We start from the raw sequence: 26,299 nt of genomic DNA, 5'->3' as shown, positions 1-26,299 counted from the left end.
CCCTGGGTCAGCTGATAGCCTCCCACGGCTTCCAATACCACCTTTACACTGATGACACTCAAATCTATTCTCTACCCCTCAACCCACTCCTTCATTATCCTCACGTATCAATATTTACTATCAAATATTAGCAGTTTGGATGTCACACCACTTCCTCAAACTCAAACTATCCAAAACGGAACTTATTTTCCCTCCCCCACATGCCTCTTCCCCTGATCTGTCAAAATGTATGGCACAACTATCAGCCCATCCCCACATGCCGAGGTCCTAGGAGTAGTCCTGGACTCTGAACTGTCCTTTAAGCCTCACTTTCAACTGTCCAAATCTTGCTGCCTCAGTTTCGCAACTTCTCCAAAATACGCCCCTTTCTAACCAATGACACCACAAAACTCTTAATTCACTCCCTGGTCACCTCTCGCCTTGATTACTGCAACTCCCTCCTCATTGGCTTACCTCTGCATACTCTAACCCCCTTCAGTCCATCATGAATGCTGCTCCCAGACTCATCCACCTTACCAACTGCTGTCCCTGCTACTCCTCTCAATCCTTCCACTGGCTTCCGCTCACCCAACTAATTACATTTAAAATACTAACAATTACCTACAAAGCCATCCACAACTCTGCCCCCAGCTACATCAATGACCTAGTCTCTAAAAACCAACCTAATCGTTCTCTTCGTTCTTCTCAAGACCTCCTACTCCCTAGCTCCATCACCTGCTCCCATGCTCATCTCCAGGACTTTTCCAGAGCCTCTCCAAGCCTATGGAACTCCATACCCCAATCTGTCCCGTCTATCTCATTCTCTATTAGCTTTTAGAGGATCCCTGAAAACCCTCTTCAAAGAAGCCTACCCTACCCACACAACCATTTTCATTTGAGTCCATCTGATCATCCCCCACAGCTAACTAGCCTTTGCTCCACTTGACCCTCCCTTCTAGATTGTAAGCTCTAACGAGCAGGGCCCTCTGATTCCTCCTGTATTGTGACTGTACTGTCTTCCTTGATGTATATAAATCCTGTATTATAATAAAAATAATAATAATAATAATAATAATAATAATAATAATAATAATAGCAAAGTGTAATTTTAGTGGTGTATAAAAATATTTACAAAAATGTGAGGTGTGTACTCACTTTGCGTGTTCAGGGCTTGACAAATTTGCTTGGAATCTAGGAGCCAGCTAAAAAAGTTAGGAGCTAGGAACGCACCCCGCCGAGCTCGCACGCAGAAGCGAACGCATACGTGAGCAGTGCCTGCATATAAAAGCAGTGTTCAAACCACACGTGAGGTATCGCCACGATTGGTAATAATTCCAGCCCTAGACCTCAAAACATGCAACCTGTAAAAAAAATGTAAACGTCGCCTATGGAGATTTTAAAGGGTAAAAGTTTGTCGCCATTCCACAAGCGAACGCAATTTTGAAGCATGACATGTTGGGTATCAGTTTACTCAGCGTAACATCTTTCACAATATAAAAAAAAAAAATTGGGCTAACCTTACTTTTTAATTAAATAAAGTCTATTTTTTCCCCCAAAAAGTGCGATTGTAAAACCACTGCGCAAAATACGGTGCAACAGAAAGTATTGCAACGGCAGCCATTTTATTCTCTAGGGTGTATAAAAAATATATATAATGTTTGGGGGTTCGAATTAGAGGGAAGGAGATGGCCGTGAAAACAGACAGGGGAAGCACCATTAGCATTGCTGGTTGTCTTGTCCTACCAACGGCCACCTCAAGCTGCGGCCTCAATTACCGGCCAGCCCGATCATGCGGTGGGGACGCGCGGAGACACAGGATGCGCCAGGTCGCTAATTCTAGTCGCAATGACGACCTGGCGCCCAGGTTTTGTCGAACCCTGATATAGTCTATACCTCCTAGGGATGTTGGCACATGTTAGCAGATACTTTGTCCATTTCCAAGTGCCATTGTTTAAAGTGATTAACCCCAAATAAAGTTCAGCTGTTCTAGTAGGTCTTTCCTGACATTTTCGTATCTTGCAGCAAAATCCATGATCCGCAGAGAAGTTCCAAAGCATCAGAGGGATCTCATTGTTCAGGTATCAGTCAGATGGGTACAAAATAATTTCCAAGGCATTAGATATACAATGGAACACAGTAAAGACAGTCAAATTAAAAAAATATGGCAGTGACATTACCAAGAACTGGACGTCCCTCCAAAAATGTATGAAAAGACAAGAAAACGGGTCAGGGAAGCTGCCAAAGAGACCTACAGTAGCATTAAGGCACCTTTCACACGGACGGCTGTTCTGCTGCAGTTAAAAGCATGTTTTTCTCTGTGAAATTCAAGACTCCAGGCACAGCGATCAGCTGCATTTGTACAGTGCGATTAGCTGCGGCACAATATTAAACAGGGATCCGACTTGTATCCCCGCCAATACCAGTAGGGGTGCAACGGATCGTCACCGATCCGTGATCCGAACGGGCCACCCCGTTCGGATCGGCACACCCCGCGATCCGCGGAGCGCTCCGGAGCCTAGGCCTAGGAAAGTCCCCGGCTTCGGCCTAGCTCCGGAGCGGCGGCCAGTCTGCTTGCCAGAGCCCAGCGTGACACGCCTCCCCGCCTCCCCGGGGAGGCGTGTCACGCTGTGCACTGGGCTCTAGCAAGCTGAATGGGAATGTTAGCAGTGAAGCACTGGTGTGAGAGGAGGGGGGGGGGGGGAAGGGGAAAGAAGAGCACGATAGCAATTCACAGGGGTGGATTAAAGAGGAAGCAGGTGAGGCTGTTTGGGACTTAAAGTACAATCTTGATGTTTTTACAGCAAATATATATATATATATATATATTTTTTTTTTTTTTTTTTTGCTGTAAAAACATCAAGATTGTACTTTAAGTCCCAAACAGCCTCACCTGCTTCCTCTTTAATCCACCCCTGTGAATTGCTATTGTGCTCTTTTTTCGGATCAGCAAAAAAAAAAAAAAAAAAAAAAAAAGGTTCCTTTTTTTCATTGGTCCAAAAAAAAAAAAAATATTATTTTATATATATATATATTTTTTTTTTTGGACCAATGAAAAAACGGACCCTTTTTTTTTTTGCTGATCCGAAAATGATCCGATCCGTGACTCCTGATCCGGGGATCGATCCGATCCGTGAGTTTTTTGATCCGTTGCACCCCTAAATACCAGGCACTATGTTTGGTATGAATCATGAGGGAGAACTCCATGCCAAATTTGAACTAAAAAACAGCATGGGTTGCCCCTCCAAAAGCCATACCAGACCCTTATCCGAGCATGCAGCCTTAGCCGGTCAGGAAAGGGGGTGGGAATGAGCAAGCACCCACCCCCCCGAACCAGGTCGCATGCCCTCAACATGGGGGGGGTGAGCGCCCTGCAGCCCCCACCCCAAAGCACCTTGTCCCCATGTTGATGACAAGAGCCTCTTCCCAACAACCCTGGCTTTTGGTTGTCGGGGTCTGCGGGCGGTGGGCTTATCGGAATCCGGGAGCCTCTTTAATGAGGGGGCCCCCAGATCCCGGCCTCCCACCCTATGCAAGTATAGACTACCCATTCACCTGGGGGAAAAGTGTAAAAAAAAACAAAAAAACACTTAAAATTAGGCAGCTTCGGGGGTCTTCTTCCGACTTCTCTGCTCAGGTTCTTTCTGCCTTCTGCCGGGCTCCTCGGCCATCTTCTTCCAGCGGCGGCCCGGTCTTCTGCGTAATCTTCGTCCCTCTTCGCCGATGTTGACACAACGTTGACCCCGTCCCTTATGTCGTCACCACCCGGAGCATGATGGGACCGATGTCATAAGAGGCCTATATAAATCGTTGCGCACGCGACCCCACAGCAGGAGAGATCGCCGAGTCAACATCGGAAGAAGAGAAGAGGGAAGAAGACGCAGAAGACGCAGAAGACGCAGAAGACGCAGAAGACGCAGAAGACGCAGAAGACGCAGAAGACGCAGAAGACGCAGAAGACGCAGAAGACGCAGAAGACGCAGAAGACGCAGAAGACGCAGAAGACCGGGCCGCCGCTAGTAAAAGAGCTGTCAGAAGGCCCCCCAGAGTCAGAAGGCCCCCCCAGAGTCAGAAGGCCCCCCCAGAGTCAGAAGGCCCCCCAGAGTCAGAAGGCCCCCCAGAGTCAGAAGGCCCCCCAGAGTCAGAAGGCCCCCCAGAGTCAGAAGGCCCCCCAGAGTCAGAAGGCAGAAGGCCCCCCAGAGTCAGAAGGCAGAAGGCCCCCCCAAAGTCGGAAGGGAGAAGGCCGGGCCACCGCCAGTAAAAGAGCTGGAAGAAGATAGCGGAGGAGCCCGGCAGAAGGAAGAAGTCCCCCCGAAGTTGGAAGACCTCTGGAGCTGCCTAATAAAATTACTTTAAAAACCTGTCTAGTTTTTTTTACACTTTTCCCCCCCGGTGCAGTACCCCATACTTATTCACATAGGGTGGGGGGCAGGGATCTTATTAAAGGGGGCTCCCGGATTCCGATAAGCCCCCCCCACTCGCAGACCCTGAACACCAACTGCCAGGGTTGTCAGGAAGAAGCTCTTGTCCTCAACATGGGGACAAGGTGCTTTGGGGTGGGGGGGGCCGCATGGCAGCCCACTGCCACAAAGCACCCAGACCCCCCATGTTGAGGGCATGCGGCCCGGTACAGTTCAGGAGGGGGGGCGCTCACCCCCCCTTTCCTGACCGGCCAGGCTGCGTGCTCGGATAAGGGTCTGGTATGGATTTTGGGGGGACCCCCATGCCGTTTTTCGGCGTAGGGGTTCCCCTTTAGATCAATACCAGACCCAAGGGCCTGGTATGCCCTTGGAGGGAGAACCCATGCTTTTTTTTTTTTATTTAAAATTTGGCGTGGAGTTCCCCTCATGATTCATACACAGCCGACACAGTGCACTGTGGTTATGTGCAGATAGCTGCACCAAATCGTTGCTGGACGCAGTCAATTTTTTTTTTTCTATCTGCACCAAACCGCATGCAACAAAACTGCAGCTAAACACAGTGTGTGAATGGGGCCATAGGAAAGCATTGTGTGCCTTTAGCTTTGGTAGATAACTTGAGAATCTGCAGCTAAAAGCACCATTATATCCGTCCGTGTGAAAGGGGCCTAAAGGAGCTGTAGCAATATCTGGAAAGTACTGTCTGTGTGGTACATGTTACAATAATCTCCTCTATTCTTCATGTCTGGGCTATGGGGTAGAGTGGCAAGACAAAAGCCTTTTCTTAAGAAAAACATCCAAGCCCGGCTAAATTTTGCAAAAACACACCTGAAGTCTCCTAAAAGCATGTGGCAAAATGTGTTATGGTCTGATGAAACCAAGGTTGAACTTTTTGGCCATAATTCCAAAAGATAGGTCAGACCTGAGCCCAGACCTGAATCCGATAAAAAAATCTGTAGGTTTATCTGAAGAGGGCTGTGCATAGGAGATGCCTTCGCAATCTGACAGATTTGCAGTATTTTTGCAGAGTGGGAAAAGTCGAGATGTGCAATGCTGATAGACTCATACCCAAAAAGACTGAGTTCTGCAATAAAATCAAAAAGGTGCTTCAACAAAAGAATTTAAGAGTGTGCGCACTTAGGCAAACCATATTTTTTATTTTACTTCAGGTTGTGTTTACTTCAGGTTGTGTTTAACCAAGTTGTACAGTGTATTCAAGCACAATAAAAAAAAGGTGGAAAAAAGTTGTGAAATTATCTTTGTCTCATTTGTTTTACATCACAGAAACCTGACGTTTTATATCCAATGTATATTTACGGTTAACCGATTTTTATAAAATGAAAGTCTACTTGTTGTTAGATTCTAAGGCCCTTTCACACTGGGGCGGGAGGTGTGCTGACGGTATAGCGGTGTTATACCGTCGGAATTGCGCCGATATTCGGCCACTAGCAGTGCAGTTTTAACCCCCGCTAGCGGCCGGAAAAGGGTGTCATGAACCTTGGAATACTGAAGCATTTCTCCTTTGAAATCAGTTACACAGTAAGGGGTCTTCTGCCCTGTCTTAAGGCTAACCCCCCACCCCCCCCCCCCCTCCAGACGGCTCCATGGTCTGCAAGAAAAGCATTGTTGTGTTTGGCTGTTTATGTACTTTAATTACCCCCTGGGGCTTCTGTGTCATTACACATCAGTCCTCCTATTCAAACTATCGGCCCAATCCCTGCTGCCCCTGTTTCAAGTCCTCATTTGCATGGCCAAGAGGACCTAATTGAGAACTACAATGTACTTTACAATTGACCAATAGGAAAGTGGTTGTTGGAGGCAGGGTGTTCAAACTGCTATGTATAAAACTGTTGTGTGCAGCCAATAAAAGATTCCTGTTTGAACTTACATACAGCCTGCCTGGTGTTTGTTCTGGGCTATCACAAATGGATTTGAATGGCACATAGCTGTAGTTCGAATCCCGGAGTATCGGGTGACCGAACTATCAGACGTTGCGATCTGCAATCTGATCAAATAGTAACAGAGGAGTGTCGGGAGAGTGGAACCGAGCGAGCAAGGGTCTTGTTACAATGGGTTAATACCGCCCGCAATGCGCCTCCGCAGAGGCACATTGCCAGCGCTATAGTCGCGATTTCCCATTGCTTTCAATAGGAAGGAGCGGTAGACACACCGCTCCAAAGATGCGGCTAGCAGGACTTTTGGAGCGGTCCTGCTAGCGCACCACCTCAGTGTGAAAGCACTCAGGCTTTCACACAGACTGTAGGAGTTTTTCAGGCGGTATTTAGGTGCCATTTTTAGCGCTAAACCGCCTGAAAACTCCTCAGTGTGAAAGGGGCCTAAGACATTGAAAAACAACATCTATTCCCACAACCATTGACTGGCATGCTGAGCCAAGAAGAACCAATAGCTCAACACCATGACAGGCACAAACTATTCGGATCATTTTCTCAGGTTCCAGATGACTGAAAACATTTCTCCCATAAACACCTAGCTCAGATGTAGAAACTAAAATCTTTGCCCCTGACCCCCTGCCCAGACACCCAACACCCTACTACCCAACCACCACATCTAGCTCTATACACTTTTTTACCCATTTAACATTCCCTTACATCTTTTCTCTTTCTTCTCCCACTTCATGTGCTAGGACTGTGCATCTACTTCTAGACCCCCTGCAAAATAGTTTTAGACCCTAAGCCAGGGATGGGCAAACTACGGCCCGGCAGACCTTTTAATCCGGCCCATGGGCTGGGCTGTCACGGCTCCTCTGCCTATTGCACTCGCCAACGACTGCCATGTCCCTTCCGAGTCCTCCTGACTCGATCGGCTGTTCAAAAATGGCGCCGGCAGGCGCCATTACGTAACTGCGCCCGGCTGGCTTCGGGCCAGGCTCTGTAAAGCTTGTATCCACTCAGCCAGGGGGCGCATGCACAGTTATGTAATGGCGCCATTTTTGAATAGCTGATCGAGTCAGGAGGACTCAGGAGGGACATGGCAGTGACAGTCGTTGGTGAGTACAATAGGCAGAGGAGCCGTGACAGCCCAGCGGCCATCTGTTTTACGTGCACCCGATGAGGTACTGTGTGGAAGGAGTGTTCTCCGATTGCTGTGTCAGAGTTTGTATTTCCAATACTACACATCATCGCGATCTCGGCAAGTGCAACAACATGGCTTCTGTAAATAGGACCAATTAACTTTTTAGTCTCTCCCTAAGGGGGTTTTGTGCAGCCAGGATATACCAATATATTGGATGTTGCCAGAAATGAAGCCTATTCGTTCTGATATTGGGGGAAAATAATGCTGCAGCACGCAGTCTGGTGCCTCCAATATGGGCTGATCTTGGCCCCCTATATAACTTTTTTTTTACCAACATGCTGCACCTTGTGCATCATTGTAAAAGCGGTGTATATAGAAGGGATATAAATGCAATGGTGGCTGTACATCTCCATAATGGCAAGTCCTAAATCAGCAAAAGCTGTTTACACAAGCACTGGGAAATGGCTGTCAGCAAATTAAATTACTCAGCAGGGACCTTGTCCAGGGAAAATATCCCATGTCTTCCATCCAGACATCAATATATTTTTTATGTATCATGAAACTGCAGCACATATGCCAAAATTAGATTTTAAAAATAACCAGTATAATCTGTAAATCTGTATATTGACCTCTCCAAAAAAAGAATTTGGCCAAATCTTTCCTTCCACTGAGTACAAAAAGGATGTATGTTCTGTACAGGCACTGAAATATACCAGCAGTAGTGGGATTATACTACCATGTGTGCGCTATAACCCCACCATACAAGTGCCCTGGCATACAGGTACCCCGCCTGTAAAATAACTATTTTTATGTTTTTCTACCTTAAATTAATCTAAACATTTAATGTTACAAATTTAAATTTAATTTATATTAATTCACACATACACACTGTCCAGCTACTCTTGGTCCGGCCCCTGGGTCCAATATATGAACCCATGGCGGCCCTAGAGTCAAAAAGTTCGCCCACCCCTGCCCTGGTTCACACTGGTGCATTTTGACATGAGATTTGACATGTCAAATTGGCAGCATTTACCAGCAATGGCACCGTCCTAATAGCTGCAACGCCGCATATGCAGCACTGCACAGATTTCAAAAAGTACTACTTTTTGCGATTTCGGGCCGCAATTAACATTTGTGCAGAAACCTGCACAGATGTCTCTGTATTCGCAGCTGAAATCGGGACTGAAATTGTGCGAGTTCAGAAGAAACTCACACGGCTTCATTCCCGCAGCTTAGTGTGAACCTGGGCTTAAAAAAGTGTTTTCACCTTAAGGCCCCTTTCACATTGACGGACCGTTCTTCCGTTTATTACAAGTCCATTTACGGACTTGTAATGCATCCCTATGGGATCGCATCCGCTAACGTCCGCAACCATCCACGTCCGTCATAATCCGTTTTTTCGGACGGAAGAAAACCTTATTTTTCTTCCGTCCGGCGGAACGGATCGGATAAAGACGGACAGACGGTCCGTCTTCATCCGATTTCCCATAGGGGAGAGCGGAGGAGAGACAGGGCGGTCTCTGCACTGTGTGCGGGGACCGCCCTGTCCGCCGACAGCTCAGCGGGGATCCCCGCTGAGCCGACGGACACACACACGGTCCGCTCCGTGTGAAAGAGGCCTAAATGTAGCCTATGCATTAAGGTGAAAAAAAACCTTGCTGTCACGGGCCCCCCAGCCCCAGTTTTACTTATCCGAGCCCATTCACCTGCTCTGCGCGTCCCCCGGCATCCTTTTCTCCACAGTCTCGGTGTTGATTGGATAGATTGATAGCAGTGCAGCCATTGGCTCCCGCTGCCGTTAATCAAATCCAATGACTCAGCCACCGGGGGGCAGGACCGAGTCATACACTGTCTATGGATGCAGAGTATATGACATGGGAGCACGTCCGCAAGCTAACACCCTCGGGAAAGCTTCCCAGAGGGGGTTAGCCATTGTGGGGAGGGGAGCTGCTGTGGCACCCCATAACAGCAGGACCGGGGCCAATTTGTGTAAAATGAACTGCACAGTGGAGGCAAGCGACTTTCTAAACAACCTTTACGATTACTTTGAGATGCACTCCTGTGCTGCCTCAGGTCTACTCCAATAAACCACCACAGTGATCAGAAACATCTAGGAATGTACATATTACTGTAACCATTTCATAAAGACTTGCCAATAGACAATATTTAAGAACATATCTAAATAAAAAAACACGTACCTGCAGCAAGTGGTAAGGCAAGGTTACTTCAAGCTCAGCCAATCTGTGTGCAGGGTCTTCTTCATCCTCTGGTATATCCAAATCCTCTTCAGGAATGGTGTCCCATTTACCTTGATGAGCTACCAGCTGATGAACTAGTTCATATTGCTCAGGCAGTGCCAAACTCACCAAAGTCTGTTTCCCATGTCTAAAACGAATGCGCCTTCGCTTACAGGTCTCTGGGTCACAACATGTTCCAACTGGCAGAAGAGGATCGCCCAAAAGCGCATTAACCACCTTGCCTCGGGCACTGCAGTTATGTCCCAGAACAAAGATACAGGGCCTGCAGCGTACAGTGAGTTTCAAGTAATCTTCCTCTTGTCTCTGAAAAGTGATGCTTTGCAGCTGGCCTGAAAAGAAAAAAAAGATGGCAAGGATGTAATACACAAGTCTAACCAAGTAGTACTAAACTGAGGGGGGAAAAAACGTGAACAATCACCAATTCCTTTCCCAGGAAGCAGGAATTTTAATATTTCCAAGTGTTGCTGCAGTAGTGTTCAGAAAAGCATTCTCCTAAAGCCAATAAAAGATCATAAAATACAAAACTACCAAAATGAAAAGAAATGGGGAATTTATAAAAATCAAGCCTTTTCAATCAGGAGCAATTTAGATCAAGGTGGTAACTTTAGCCAAATACTCACACAAAATATGTATACTGTATTTAAACATTTTAAAGTGATTCTTATTCTTTAAAGAATTAAATACCTTTACAAACATGTCAAAATGACTTGTTCCTTGCAATGGTTTTGCAAAGAGCAGCCTCGACCCTCCTGAGGTCCCCTGCCAGAAATCTTGGCTCTTGCCTTCATAGCAAGATGTTTTTGCTATAGAGGCACTTTTGCAGGCTTGATCCTTTTCTCCTCAGTGTCTCATGAGGAGACATCTATCTGCCTCTGTGTCCCCTGAGGAGAAAGGCAAAAATTCCTGTGGGGCACATCGATGTGCTGTCCCCCACAGGAAAGTATCACAACGTTCACTGGCAGGATCAAAATCATAAAAAATAAAAGACATGACTGATTGTAAAGAGCTCTCCAAACTATACAGCGATTTGCTTTTGTACATCAGCAATTTTGCCTGTACAGTACTTGCACACTTTTAAAGTATTGCCATATTTTTCCAATTGTAGAATCCCACAGATTACCAACTGCATAGAGCACCTAGCCTGATTCTGATCCATTCCATGGTTGCCGTGTATGGTGGTGGTCAGCACCTCCCAAGTGTTTGGCAACGCTGCTCGGAAAGACATTTTTAAATACGGAGTGACAGCAAACCGAGGAGAGGGTCCTGTAACAGCGGATTAGGTCTGAACTCGCATAGCTCCAGGCTTGGCTTATTTAGACTTTGCTCTCATTTATGGTGGAAGCTGCTGGATGTCTTGACACCAGGTTAGGGTTGCCACCTCATCCCTTTAAAACCGAACACATATGAATTACACAGGTTCTGTGGCTGATTTAATGCAGGTAAGGCACCAAATGAGTCTAATTACTACCTTAATTAGCCACAGAACCTGTGTAATTAATATGTGTTTGGTTTTAAAGGGATGAGGTGGCAACCCTACACCAGGTAGGTATAAAACTTGTTTTCTTCTTTAGGTGTCGGTACAGATGCAGTGGCCACATCCATGGCTTGTCTCTTCACTCATGATCACTGATGGTGATGGATCTTTTCCATGCAGAGAACTAGCTGGTAGTTTGCTGGCATAATTGCATTGTAAAATGACAGCATTTCTTTGGCAGTAGGCGCATGCTGGAGATTAGCACCTTCATTCACAAGTAGCCACCAGCTACTACTCTGCCTTGATAAGATTTATCTAGTCAGCAATGAACATTGTAAGCCCTTTGAATGTGGCCACCATGTTTTCACTGAGCCCTATAGTGTCAAGAGTCTGCACCAATTCTACATTGGAAACGAAAACGTAATGCAAAATGAGTAGAGTGGACTCTTCTATACAAAAAATAAAAATCAGATCACCCAAAGCTGAAATGTTGCAGACAAGCTCGCACACATAAATCACTTAATATAAAAATCCTCTGTTTACCTCTTGCCAAAACAAGTGAGACGAGCCATTTCATAAGCCCCATGTGATTAACACTCACTGCCTTCTAGGCAAGAACATATTTACACTACACTATTACAAAAAGCAACAGAGTCCTGCCAAAGGTTGTCTAAGTTAGCTTTCATCAATAAGAGAAAAAAAAAAAAAAAAAAAAAACACTCCAAAGCTACTTGCACATTGATGTCTCGAGCCAGCCGCATCACACCTTTTTTAGGTACCTCCCGCCCTGGTGCCAGCCACCTGAAATCACAGGCTGAAATACAGAGCAACTGGATGCTGTACCAAGAGGTACATGCATTTAGTGCACCATGGGTTCAGGGACAAATTTCCCAAAAGCAAAATTCCGGCCTAAAATTTGGAGACCATCTGTACACACGTCAATTTACACAAATAACATACCTGAGAAGAGCCACCTACACTCATTCAAGTTTATGGATGGCTGTATGCAGCACCAGAAGCTCCCTGACAGCAAAATGGGCAGCACGCATTTGCGGCAAGGAGCAATGCACCCGTGTGCACGAGTCACAAAAATAAAAATAAGTTACAGCGAGTTCCACCCTTAGCTTCCCCCCCCCCCCACATTTTCACTCATTGATCCTGCCAATAAGATTGGCCCATAGGTTATAAAAGCTGAGTTAGACCAACTGGTAAGTCCTTTTCTGAGAGTCTTCCAGGACAGCCCATGAGACCGAGAGCGTCCTTTTATCTGGTGCGGGTTAACTTGTTTCCTGTCCTGGTAGGAGGAGCCCTAGGTCTCATGGGCTATCCTGGAAGACGCTTAGAGAAAATGTTCCTTTAGACCATGGGTCTTCAAACTACGGCCCTCCAGGTGTTCAGGAACTACAATTCCCATCATGCCTATTTATGTCTGTGAATGTGAGAATTTTACAATGCCTCATGGGAAGTGTAGTTCCGTAACAGCTGGAGGGCCGTAGTTTGAGGATCCCTGCTTTAGACTTACCAAAACCATATATAATATGCCGTCAAACCTAAACACTTTCAATTTGTATACAATCAATTAAAACGAAAAAATGTCAATCTATGGTCGTTCTCACTTAAAACCAATCTAGGGATGGACTTCTGCTGAACAGGATTATTGAAAACATTTCTTAATCAGCGGGCTGCAGCACCGACTAATGTATTTTATTCTGCAGTCCTACTTGCAGAATATAATAAACCAGAAGGCAAGATTCCTCTATCCACACCGCTTGTGTGGCTGGAGGAATCCTTTACTTAACCGCCTGCCGACCAGCGCACGGCGATGCACGTCAGCACAATGGCACAGCTGCGCAAATGGGCAAGTAAGTCCTTTAACCACTTCAGATCCGCGCTATAGTAAAAATACGTCTGCAGCGCGGACCTGAAGTGCCAAGTGGCCGTTTTTAAACGGCCTGTCGTTTCTCTGCTGGAAGCGCGTCCCCGCGAGCGCGCTTCTGCAGAAAACTGTGTTGGCCGTGTCCCTCGGACACAGCCAATCACAGATCGTGCTGAATGGCCAATCACAGCGGCCATTCAGCATTCGATCTAGCCGTCCAATGAGAGATGATCTCGAATGTAAACAAATGAGATCATCTCTCATCGCCGGCTTTCTCTCCTTACACACAGACCGCGTGTGAGGAGAGAAAGCCTTTTACAGTGCATCCATCGTTACAGTCAAAAAAAAAAAAAAGTGAGTGACACAAACACTACCCACAGTCCCTGCCAGTGCCACCTTCCAGTGCCACCAGCCAGTGCATTTATCAGAGCCACCTGCCCCAGCCATCAGAGCCACCTGCCCCAGCCATCAGAGCCACCTGCCGTCAGTGCCGTCAGTGCCATCAGTGCCATCAGTGCCATCACTGCCATCAGTGCCATCAGTGCCACCTGCCATCAGTGCCATCTGCCCGTGCCATCTGCCCGTGCCATCTGCCCGTCCCATTTGCCCGTCCCATTTGCCGTCAGTGCCACCTGTCAGTGTCATCAGTGCCACGTGCCATCTTTTGTCATGGCTAAAAGATCTTTTTCACTTACGGAGGCATACGAAATTATTGCGGCCGACGAGAGCAACGGGGAGCTCTGCGATTCGGATTCCTCCGCAAGGTCAGACGCCGGATCTGATGTTGACTATGAGCCGATAGTTAGCAGTGAAGAGGAAGAGGAGGAAGAGGGGGAAGATGAGGAAGAGGAGGAAGAAGAGGAAGAGGAGGAAGAAGAGGAAGAGGAGGAGGAAGAGGAAGAAGAGGAGGAAGAGGGTCCGCCCGCCAGACGAAGGCGTATTGCTAAGGAGGCAGTGCCATCCACCAGCACTGCTGTGCCATCCACCAGCACTGCTGTGCCATCCACCAGCACTGCTGTGCCATCCACCAGAACCGCAACACCTCGTCAAGCAAGGTCACGTACCAGTAGGTCCCATGCCAGCCTTCCCTATTCCCTTCAGTACCCCTTGTGGCTTCCTCCTAATTCAGGAGAAGCCAACATTCCCCCTTTCACTGCCCAGCCAGGAGTCCAAGTGGACACAGAAAATTTTGCCCCAATAGATTTTTTCAATTTAATTTTTACTGAGGACTTGCTTTCCTCAATTGTTTCCCAGTCCAATCTCTATGCCCAACAATTTATTTCCAGTCACCCCACATCCTATTATGCCCGTCCCTTCCAATGGAGACCCCTTACAGTGGAAGAGTTTAAAAAAATTTTGGGCCTCGTATTCTGTATGGGACTAAACCACAAAAACGAAGTACGTTCATATTGGTCAAAACGCCCCATATACCACATGCCCGTCTTTTCCTCAAAAATGCCCAGGTCCAGATATCAAATGATCATGCGATTCCTACACTATAGTGACAATACCCAGTGCCCTCCCCGAGATTACCCAAATTTTGACAAACTTTATAAAATTCGGCCACTACTAGATTATTTTTCCCAAATTTTCCCCCAGTTGTTTACCCCGGACCAAAACATCTGTGTTGACGAGTCACTTGTCAAATTTTCTGGCAGGCTCGGCATAAAGCAATTTATTCCCTCCAAAAGGGCCCGCTATGGAGTGAAGCTCTACAAATTATGTGACCGTGCCACCGGATATACCTATGCCTTCAACATATATGAAGGAAAGGACAGCCAGCTACACCCCCCTAATTGCCCAGACTACATAGGAACCAGCGGGAAAATTGTTTGGCAACTCCTAAACACGCTCATGGAGAAAGGCTACCACTTGTATGTGGACAATTTCTACACAAGTTTGCCCCTTTTCTGAAACCTGTATAGAAAGAAGACACCCGCATGCGGCACCGTACGGTCGAACCGGAAGGGCTTTCCTCAAAGCCTCGTCACCAAGAAGCTAAGAAAAGGGGAGACGGCGAGTGCACGCAATGAGGAAGTTCTGGCCGTGAAATGGAGGGACAAAAGGGATGTGTACGTGCTTTCTACCATCCACAACAATACATGCGTTACCATCAGAAGGAGGAATGGGCAAATCCAGAAACCTAAATGTATCCACGAATACAATAAGTTCATGGGGGGTGTCGATTTCAATGATCAAATGATCGAGCCCTACCTTTCCACAAGACGATCATACCAGTGGTATAAAAAAGTTTAAATTTACTTATTCAATTTGGCCATATACAACACGTACGTATTATATCGAAAATCCACTCCAAGACCCAAATCCTACCTTTACTTCCAGGAGGAAATCACCACTGCCCTTTTATACACCAGCAACCCACCAGCAACCATTCGATCCGATGTGGTAAGCCGACTCTACGAGCGCCACTTGCCAGATAAAATCCCTCCCGGACCAACAGGCCGAAATTCCCAAAAAAAATGCCGGGTGTGCTCCAAAGATGGAGTGAGAAGAGACACCCGTTTTTATTGTGCCCAATGCCCTTCCCAACCAGGCCTCTGCATAGACGGCTGTTTCCGCCGTTATCATTCCTTACTAAATTATTAGTCACTTCCTGCCATTTACCTTTACACCCCTTATGCCTCTGCTTGCTCTGTATTTGACCCTGGCTTGTTATTTGACCACGATTCTGCCTACCGATTTTGTTTATACCTCTGCCTGATATGGAACGGACCCTGGACTGTTATTTGACCACGCTTTTGCCTACCGATTCTGTTTATACCTCTGCCTGATATGGAACTGACCCTGGACCGTTTGACCATTCTTTTTGCCTGCCTCTTGGACTGATCTTTTACCCTGCCAGTGGACTAGTGGGATTCAAAGCACAGGGGTCTCACATGTGAGGGGCTCCAGAATTGTTTTTCTGGATGAAGAAAACTATTGTTTTTGTTTTCTCATTCTAGATTAGGGTCTGGTTGCCCGGAGGCTTCAAAGAGATTTGGGTGGGAGAAGCCTCTACCCCTGTCCCCATTCTGTCCTGAACGAGGCCCTACTTCTGCCTGCTGCCTGTAGGACCTATGCCATCATGCCTGTTGCCTGGACAATTGCATTTTCTTTTGCTGACCAAGTCCCTGCCTGCTGCCTGGACCAGTGCTATCGTCCCGTGGACAACTGCGCTACTAAAACCACAGGTACATTTTTTGTTTACCCTTTGCTTAGCATAATGTATTTTGGTGTGCAATTCTTGTCATGTGTATGCTATGTGTCCCTAGAACACCGGTTGGTCTTCCTTGCATGTTGGGCCTCTGTATGTGGTCAGGCTGTGAAAAAGTCCCACACATGTGGTATCGCCATACTCAGGAGGAGCAGCAGAATGTATTTTGGGGTGTAATTTTTGCTATGTACAGGCTATGTGTTGGCAATATCTTATAAATGGACAACTTTGCATAAAAAAATTGCGTTTTCATTTTTTTTCCACATTTTCCAAAAACGTTTGGAAAAAAATGAATCGTTCAAAAGACTCATTATGCCTCAGATTATACGTTGGGGTGTTAGCTTTCCAAAATGGGGTCACTTTGTGGGCATTTCCATTGTCCAGGTGCTCCAGGGCCTTCAAAAGTGTAATAGGTAGTCAACATGTTAGATGTGTAATTTATGCTCCTAGAACACCTGATGGTGCTCCCTGCATATTGGGGCTCTGTATGTGGTCAGGCTGTGAAAAAGTCCCACACATGTGGTATCGCCATACTCAGGGGGAGTAGCAGAATGTATTTTGGGGTGTAATTTTTGCTATGTACAGGCTATGTGTTGGCAATATCTTATAAATGGACAACTTTGCGTAAAAAAAATGCGTTTTCATTTTTTTCCCACATTTTCCAAAAACGTTTGGAAAAAAATGAATCGTTCAAAAGACTCATTATGCCTCATAGATTATACGTTGGGGTGTTAGCTTTCCAAAATGGGGTCACTTTGTGGGCATTTCCATTGTCCAGGTGCTCCAGGGCCTTCAAAAGTGTAATAGGTAGTCAACAAGTTAGATGTGTAATTTATGCTCCTAGAACACCTGATGGTGCTCCCTGCATATTGGGGCTCTGTATGTGGTCAGGCTGTAAAAAAGTCTCACACATGTGGTATCGCCATACTCAGGAGGAGTAGCAGAATGTATTTTTGGGTGTCATTTGTGGTATACACATGCCATGTGAGAGAAATAACCTATTACAATGACAATTTTGTGAGGGGGAAAAAAATAAATAAAAAAAATATTCATTTTGCAAAGAATTGTGGGAAAAAATTACAACATCAAAAACCTCATCATGCATCTTACTAAATACCTTGGAATGTCTACTTTCTAAAAAGGAGTCATTTGGGGGGTATTTGTACTTTCCTGGCGTGTTCAGGGCCCCAAGAAATGAGATAGGCACCGGTACAACAGGTGTGATATTTTTTTTATGATTTGCACCATAGCTTGTAGACTCTCTAACTTTCACAAAGAGCAAATAATATCCACTAATTTGGGTTATTTTTACCAAAGACATGTAGCAGTATAAATTGTGGCCAAAATTTATGAAGAAAAATTAATATTTTGCTAAATTTTATCGCATAAACTAAGAAAAATTCATTTTTTTTCTAAATTTTCCGCCTTTTTTCATTTATAGCGCAAAAAATAAAAAGTCCAGAGGTGATCAAATACCACCAAAAGAAAGCTCTGTTTCTATGCAAAAAAGGACAAAAAATTCATTTGGATACAATGTTGTATGACTGAGTAATTAACATTCAAAGTGTGAGAGTGCTGAAAGCTGAAAATTGCTCCGGGAACGAAGGTGGTTTAAGTGCCCAGTAAGCAAGTGGTTAAATCCAGCAATCGTGACACGGAGCTGCAGAACAGAAAGATGCCTATGTAAACAAGGCATGTCCCTGTTCTGCCTAGTGACATGACAGGGATCTACTGCTCCGTCAGGAGCAATGATCGCCGTCATGTCACCAGTAGCCCACTCCCCCCCCCCCCCCTTAAAATCACTCCCTAGGACACACTTAACCCCTTATCGCCCTTTAGTGTTTAACCCCTTCCCTGCAAGTGTCGTTTACACAGTAATGAGTGCATTTTTATAGCACCGATCGCTGTATAAATGTCAATGGTCACAAAAAATTGTGTCAAAAGTGTCCCCCATGTCGCAGTGACGAAAAAAAAAAAAAAAAGCTATAAATCTATCCCCTATATTGTAGACGCTAAAACTTTTGAGCAAACCTATCAAAATACGCTTGTTTTTTAACCAAAGATATGTAGAATACATATCGGCCTAAACCGAGAAAGAAATATTTTTTATATATTTTTGGGGGATATTTAGTTTAGCAAAAAGTAAATTACTGTTTACAGCGCAAAAAATAAAAACCACAGAGGTTAGCAAATACCACCAAAAGAAAGCCATTTGTGGGGGGGAAAAAAAAAAAAAGACGTAAAATTTCATTTGGGTGCAGCGTCACACGACCATGCAATTGTCAGTTAAAGCGGATCTCCACTCTAAAGTGGAGTCCCGCTGATTGGCACCCTCCCCCCCTCCGGTGTCACATTTGACACCTTTCAGGGGGGAGGGGGGTGCAGATACCTGTCTACAGACAGGTATCTGCACCCACTTCCGGCCCTACGATACGGGCAAAAGACGGGTTTTTTCTCTGCTTCCCGTCCGTCCCCCGTTGTATGCTGGGAACACTCGGCTCCCAGCACACAGCGGGAGCCAATCGGCGGGCGCAGCGCGACTTGCGCATGCGCCGTAGGGAACCGGGCAGTGAAGCCGGAGCGCTTCACTTCCTGGTTCCCTCACCGTGGATGGAGGGGGGAGCAGCAGGGTGACGAGCGATCGCTCGTCATCTGCTGCGATCGGCGCTGGACTCCAGGACAGGCAAGTGTCCTTATATTAAAAGTCAGCAGCTGCAGTATTTGTAGCTGCTGGCTTTTAATATTTTTTTTTAGTGGCACATCCGCTTTAAAGCGACAAGGTCGTATTAAATGATAGCAGCGTCATGTCCGGTTCCTCTCTCCCCTCTCTGTACAGTGGAAGAGAAGGGTTGCAGCAGCGCTGTGGGCTGGATGTGCAGTGCCCACAGAGCTTCTGTGCCCACATGTTGCAGCCACATTTAGCCAGCCATCCCTCTGTCGTACTCGGCCATGCCCCAACCGTACTCGGCCATGCCACTGCAGTGCCTCACAAAAGTGCAATTGGTAGCCAAATTAGACTTGAGAAATGCATGTCCCTAGAACACCTGATGGTGCTCCCTGGATGTTGGGCCTCTGTATGTGGCCAGGCTGTGAAAAAAAGTCTCCCACATGTGGACTCGCCATACTCAGAAGTAGGAGAATCTATTTTGGGGTGTCATTTGATATGTACATGCTATGTGTTTAAAATATTGTATAAATGGACAACTGTCGGAGAAAAAAAAAAAGTGAACGGGGCCTTAAATGTAAGGTATAATTACCATACTAGAATCATTGCAGTGTTACGTCATGAATGGTAAAAATACAGCACAACCAAGGTTTTACCAAAGCCCCCCCCCCCCCCCCCCCCCCAACTACTCCCCCTTTAGCTGTAGTGGCAGCGATACTTTGCTTCATGGCTGTGATGGGAACTCTACCTCCTGTCGCGCAGAACTGCCTGCCAGACACAACCAATTCTAGTGAATGAAGCTACACCACATGTTTGCAGTGCAGTACTGCCACATTCAGGGTGTTAAACCAGGTGGAGGCAATACAACTCCTCACAGCCTGTCAGATGCTCTCCGAAGAGTGACCTGAATGCCGATCAGTCTGCAAAGCAGGTGTAAATGTGTCATACCCTTTCCTGTGTCATTTCTGTCTAGTGACATGCCAAAGAATTATGACTTGCTGCAAGACTACAGAGGAAGGTCTATGGGAGATTATGAAAGGATTTCCTTCTTACATACATAAATTAATGACCACAGAGCTGGGAGGGAGGGATCTAAGTGGTGGGACTCTCCCCGTTCACACTGGTCGGCATATATAACCAGGGCTGTGGAGTCGGTAGATAAATGTTCCGACTCCTCAGTTTTATGTACTTCCGACTCCGACTCCTCTGTATTAATATGCGAATGTATTTTATACATTCCTTGAGGGAAAGAAACGCAACCTACCACAGGACTACTGGCTGGGAAGCCAACAGTCTACTGTATTGCACAGTTTAAGCAAAAGACAAACACAATGAAAACAATCAAGTGGCTGGATAGTAGCAGCAGGCATAAACATCAGGAACAGGATCTTTACCAGTTCAAAAATACAAACCACATTATTTGGTTGTTTTAGAACAAAAACAAAGCTTATCTGTAGGGTTAGGGTTATCTGTAAAACCTAGAAATGGTTTATATTAATCTTGAAATGTAGTTCTAGGCTTAGCAAATGCAAATCAATTCAATGTAGAGTTCTAAGGAAGAGAATTGCCTCTGCCAGATCCTCTTTCATAGAGGCTCTTAAAGCGGATGTGCCATGGGAAAAAAATATTAAAAGCCAGCAGCTACAAATACTGCAGCTGCTGACTTTTAATATTAGGACACTTACCTGTCCTGGAGTCCAGCGCCGATCGCAGCAGAGCACGAGCGATCGCTCGTCTCTCTGCTGCTCCCCCCGCCATCCACGCTGAGGGAACTAGGAAGTGAAGCGCTGCGGCTTCACTGGCCGGTTCCCTACGGCGCGAGTCGCGCTGCGCCCGCCGATTGGCTCACACGCTGTGTGCTGGGAGCCGAGTGTTCCCAGCACACAACGGGCGACAGACGGGAAGTCAGAAAAACCCGTCTTTTGCCCGTAGCGTGTGGCTGGAAGTGGGTGCAAATACCAGTCTTTAGACAGGTATCTGCACCCCCCTCTCCCCTGAAAGGTGTCAAATGTGACACCGGAGGGGGGGAGGGTTTCCGATCAGCGGGACTTCACTTTAGGGTGGAGAACCGCTTTAACTCAGACTTTATTATTTTTAGGGCTGAAAATAATCTTTTGACACTGACTTGGGTGGGTGGCATTGCCGTGACTATTCTGGCCACATCACTAACGATCTTTGGATAAACAAGGATGGCTTCTTCAACAGTAAGTTTTGATGAGCGATCATACTTTTCAACTTCTTTTAGTGCTTTATAAAACTCCTGTTGGAATTTTTTTATTTGGACACTTACTGGTTCTCTAACATGCGTTCCCTGTAAAAGCAGAACACAACACTATGGAAAGTATAAGTATTGCAGCTCCTAATTGTGTGTTGCGTGCCATATAGTGAAGCACATGAAAAGCATGCTTCTTCACGGTCACTTAACGTGTTCGTTTTGCGGCGGTTACGTGAGGCACTGCATGCATTGTTCTTTATTCTTACAGTAGAGAAGTCATTAATTATAACTTTTTGTGAATTGGGACATTTAAACTTGCTTTTTTTATTTTTTATTCCAATCTAAATTTAGTAGGAGTCGGAGTCGGAGTCGGTGCATTGTTTGCCGACTCCAGGTACCCAAAATTTCCCCCGACTCCGACTCCTCGACTCCGACTCCACAGCCCTGTATATAACTGGGCAGGACTGAATTCTAATGGTGATCCATTCTAGCCTGCCCAGCAACAGCACAACTAAACTCAGCATATCAGAGCAACATGATACAATCTATATTGGGATTGGTCAGTACTAGTGAAAAAATTGGAGTTTAGCTTTAAGGTTTCTGGTGCTTTCCCGCTCCCAAGGAACCACTTACAGTCAGTCACGATGCAGGGCAGACCATGTGTGGGAGACTTGCAGCACAGGTACTCCCCACTATAAGCAGCAACTTAGAAGCCAAGTCCACCTTTGGAAACAGCTTCCCACCCCCCCCCCCCCACACCACAACCAACAAGTACCACAAATCTCAGACTTTAAGAGCCCATTCACACCTAGGCAGACAAATTCGCGGCGTTTTGTCGCCGCAAATCGCGGTACAAATAGCGGCGTTTTGAACCGCGATTTGCGGCGACAGAACGCCGGTAATGTCCGCCTAGATGTGCCCCAAGATTACACCCTCTATGGAGATGGTTCCCATCATCCTAGCCGAACGCCGAAAGCCGCCTGAAAAAAAGGTCCGGGACCTTTTTTCAGGCGTGGAGATGTGAACCATCTCCATAGAGGGAAATGTGTTTTCATCCCTCTGGCGGCAGCGGCGTCACACTACAGGCGACAAAAAGTGCTTAGTAGTGCATTTATCCCATCTCAAAACAAAAACAAAAATCTGTCTTGTATGTACTAAACAAGGCTCATGTTTTCAATTACTTCAGAGATTCCAAGCCAAGATCTGAAGTTCCACACACGTCGGTGAGATATGCAACTCACTAACTTCTTTACAAGTTGTTGGTAATATTAGTCTCAGAATCAACTGAGATGCAAACTTGGGGGGGAGGGAAGCACACAAACTTACCATTTCAGGAAAAATAAAAAAAAACACACAAACACACACACACACACACACTTTTGTAAATACAGTAAAACCTTGGGATTGCGAGCATAATTTGTTGCAGAGACATGCTTGTAATCCAGAGCATTTTTTTTTTTTACAGTCTAAAAGAGAAGAGGCGCAATAGAACAGTGCAGCAATAGGTTGCTAAATGTTGTACCTTTATTAAATGTAACCATATTGCTTCACTTAGAGCAGGCATATGCAATTAGCGGACCTCCAGCTGTTGTAAAACTACAAGTCCCATCATGCCTCTGCGTGTCATGCTTGTGGCTGTCAGAATCTTGCAATGCCTCATGGGATTTGTAGTTCTGCAACAGCTGGAGGTCCGCTAATTGCATATCCCTGACTTAGAGGCTCCTTCTCTTTTATACTCAGTTGTGACATGACACTACTCTTATATCAAGACATCGCTTGTATATCAAGTAAAAATGTATAAAAAAACAAACAAACACACACACACACACACACACACACACACCGCCAGCCAATGGCCATTTACCAGTGTCAGTGACGAGTCTGACACACGCATGCGCTGTGTGCAATGGGGCAGTTCCATGCGTGATCCACCGTGACTTGATCATGGCTGATCAGGTGGTAAACAGCCATGCCCATTGGAATTCACCCCCGTCAGTGACGAGCTGTGTCTCAGGGACACAATGGACAGTGCAGGGATGCGTGTGTGCCCTGTTTAAATGGGCTGACAACATCCCAGAACTAGAGACGCACCGCCCCTTCATTTGACGGTGGGTGGGAAGCAGTTAAGGTGCACATATAGGAGTCTCTTAAAACCATTAATACTGCCCACAGCCACCACCAATTGTGGAAGAGTTCCACATCCTTATTGCCCCGACAGTGAAAAAAACCCATCTGCAGTTTAAGGTTAAACCGCTTCTCTTCCAATCTCATTGTGTGGCCCCATGTCCTCTTGCCTCCTTGAGACTGAATAGTTAGTTATTTTCCTATGCTGGATTGTCATTGAGGCATATGTAATTTGCCATCATATCTCCTCTCGAGTCTTTTCTCCAGCAAGGATATGTTTAGGGTTTGCAGTCTTTCCTCATAATTGAGGTCCTCCAGTGCCCTTATTAGTTTTGTTGCCCTTCTTTTGACCCTCTCCAGCACATCCCTTCTAAAGACTGGTGACCAGAACTGGACAGAATACTCCACGTGTGATCTAGCCAATGTTTTATAAAGTGGCAGGATTATTGTTCAATCTCTGGAGTATAGCTTTTTTATGTATGCAAATATTCTGCCTGCTTTGGTAGCTGCAGCTTGACATTGCATGCTATTGCTTAATCTGTCATCTACTAGGACCCCCAAATCTTTCTCCATCCTTAATTCCCCCATTGGTTCTCCCCCTAGTGAGTAGTTTGCATTTATGTTTTTTGCCCCCATTACTTTACATTTCTCCACACTAAACCCCATTTGCCATATGGTTGCCCACTCCGCTATTTTGTTCAGGTCTTTCTGTAAAATTGCAATAAGTTAATGCCCTGCTTAATTTTGTATTGTCTGCAAAAACAGAGATTGAGCCAATTATCTCATTCTCTATCATTTATAAAGTAATTGAAGACCAATTCTATCAAGACAGAACCCTGGGGCACCCCACTTAACACTCCACTCAGAGGGCATACAAGATGTGGCAGATTCAGGGATGGTTTTTTTTTTTACAGTTTAGAGGGGGGCAGATTATACAGCACAAGCACTGTGCAGTGTAATCTGCTTTAAGGGACCAGTATGTCAGGATGTGTATTTTTTTTTTTGGGGGGGGGGGGGGGTTTAACACTTTAATGGAACCAAGGCACCTTGCAAACACACACAAAATCGCTGATCAAAACACATGGTAACAAAGTACCATGCATTTTGGTGCAGTGCAATAAAATACAATTGGCAGTTAGGAAAGCACACTGAACTAAATGGGCTGCCCCAAACATCATGCAAAAACGGGTGCACAACACTGTAGCAGCTACTTAGGGGCAAAAAAAAGTAGCTTTTGCATCTCAACTAAACCTGCACAAGAACCCAGAATAAGATTAGACGCGATTCCATAGTCACAACATACACAAACTTCACAAACTACAAGATAAGCATTCAGCTCCAAGACAGAGAACTGTGCACTCAAACACAGCTGATTGCCCAGTTCCCAGGAAGAAAAAAAAGTCAAGGCAGCAGCTACAAATACCGTAGCTGCTGACGTAAAGCAGAGTTCCACCCATTAATGGAACTAACTTCCGCTGATCGGATCCCCCCTTTTCCCCCCATTTGGTACCTTTCAGGGAGGAGACAGGGAGCAGATATTACCTGTCAAATCCAGGCATTTGCTCCCACTTCCGGGTAGGGCTCGCCACAATCTGTGCGGCATACTACATAATGTCATCCCCCCCCCCCCCCCGAAAGGTGCCAAATGTGGCACCAGAGGGGAGGTAGCAGCTAAGCAGAGGTTCCACTTTTAGGCCCCTTTTACACTAGATGGACTCCGTCTCAGCAGAGTCCATCAGCTCAGCAGGAGATCTCTCCATGGATCTCCGCTGAGCCGGAGGATGACAAGTCCCTCTCTGCTCACTGAGTGAGGAGGGGCTTGGGCAGCGCTGCTGTCTCCTATGGAGAGATCTGATGAAAACGGACAGCATGTCCGTTTTCATAAGATATCACCCAATCCGATATGGACGGCGATGTATCGCCATCCGTCTGATTTTAGCGGTTCAGATCTGATGTCAACTGACATCCGACGCTCCATAGAGATGTATGGCGCGGCTGTTTAGGTCTGCCGACAAATATGACAGGCGGACCTGAGCGGTCTGACCGTGTGAAAGGGGCCTTAGGTGGAACCCGGCTATAAAAAAAACTCACTTATTTACAAATATGCAATGAAGTGAAGGAGTACTTGCCTCTCCTGCTACCCAACACAGTATACTACCATGTCAAGTAATACCCAGCTAATGTTTCTTCTCAGACACACTTCTGGAAACTTCACTTTCCAACAGGACTCAGTGGTTTCTCCTTCATGTCTGGACTCTTTACAGGATAGAGCAGCAGAGTGGAAGTCCGCAGCAAGAACCAGTGAGCATCATGGAGGATTTTGTAGACCAACAGCCCCAGATAAAAAAATTCAGTCAGGAATTACTCAAATCAGAGCGTTCGATGGCATGATCTGAAGGGGAGGCATGTATTCCTTTGCAACAATTACATTAAGATTTTAGTAAGCAAAGTCGATTTACATTTTGGATAAGGTAAGGAAATGTTAGAACCCGGAAGGTTTTTCTCTTAGGCTGGGTTCACACTACTACACTACTTTCATCCTACTTTGCTCTGTGTTCAATGTTTCCCTATGAGAGCGTCTTGTAGCGTCCTACACAAGTCGGTCCGACTTTGAAAATGCTCCCTGTAACAACAACTATGGCTGGAGAAGTAACAGGAATACAAGTTAGTGGTTAATAAGAAAGTAGAAAATAAGCGTCTATTTCAGGAGCAGAGTGCTTATTCGGAGGGGGAAAGTGTGGGCCATACTTTGGCCCTCCTAGCGAAAACTAATATGGCACCCTCTAAAGTACCAGCAGTTAGGACGGTAGGGGGTGGGATTTCACTTGAAACATCTGTAATAGTGGACACGTTTGCAGCTTACTACAAAGATTTATATAGATCAAAAAAGGGGGAAGCTAAAGTGCAGATGGAAGAATTCTTTAGAGGAATAGGAACCCCAGTTCTGTCAGAGGAAGACAGAAATGCTATGGAATCCACAATTACATTAGTGGAACTACAACAGGCAGTCAAAGGACTCTCCAATCAAAAATCCCCAGGGCCAGAT

At 46.0% G+C, this 26,299-nt stretch overlaps 1 protein-coding gene across 1 annotated transcript in view; it reads right to left on the bottom strand.

Moving 5' to 3' along the window:
• DSTYK (dual serine/threonine and tyrosine protein kinase) overlaps nucleotides 1-26,299 on the bottom strand; it is a 225,176-nt gene that overhangs the window by 182,138 nt on the left and 16,739 nt on the right. The window contains exon 2 of the mRNA XM_040337559.1: nucleotides 9,626-10,014. Coding sequence (XP_040193493.1) covers nucleotides 9,626-10,014 — 389 coding nt within the window. The remainder of the gene's footprint in view (nucleotides 1-9,625; nucleotides 10,015-26,299) is intronic.

The sequence above is a fragment of the Rana temporaria genome, chromosome 2 (assembly GCF_905171775.1).
Source record: "Rana temporaria chromosome 2, aRanTem1.1, whole genome shotgun sequence".
In the NCBI taxonomy this organism is placed as follows: domain Eukaryota; kingdom Metazoa; phylum Chordata; class Amphibia; order Anura; family Ranidae; genus Rana; species Rana temporaria.
This window is presented reverse-complemented; position numbering and strand designations above follow the sequence as displayed.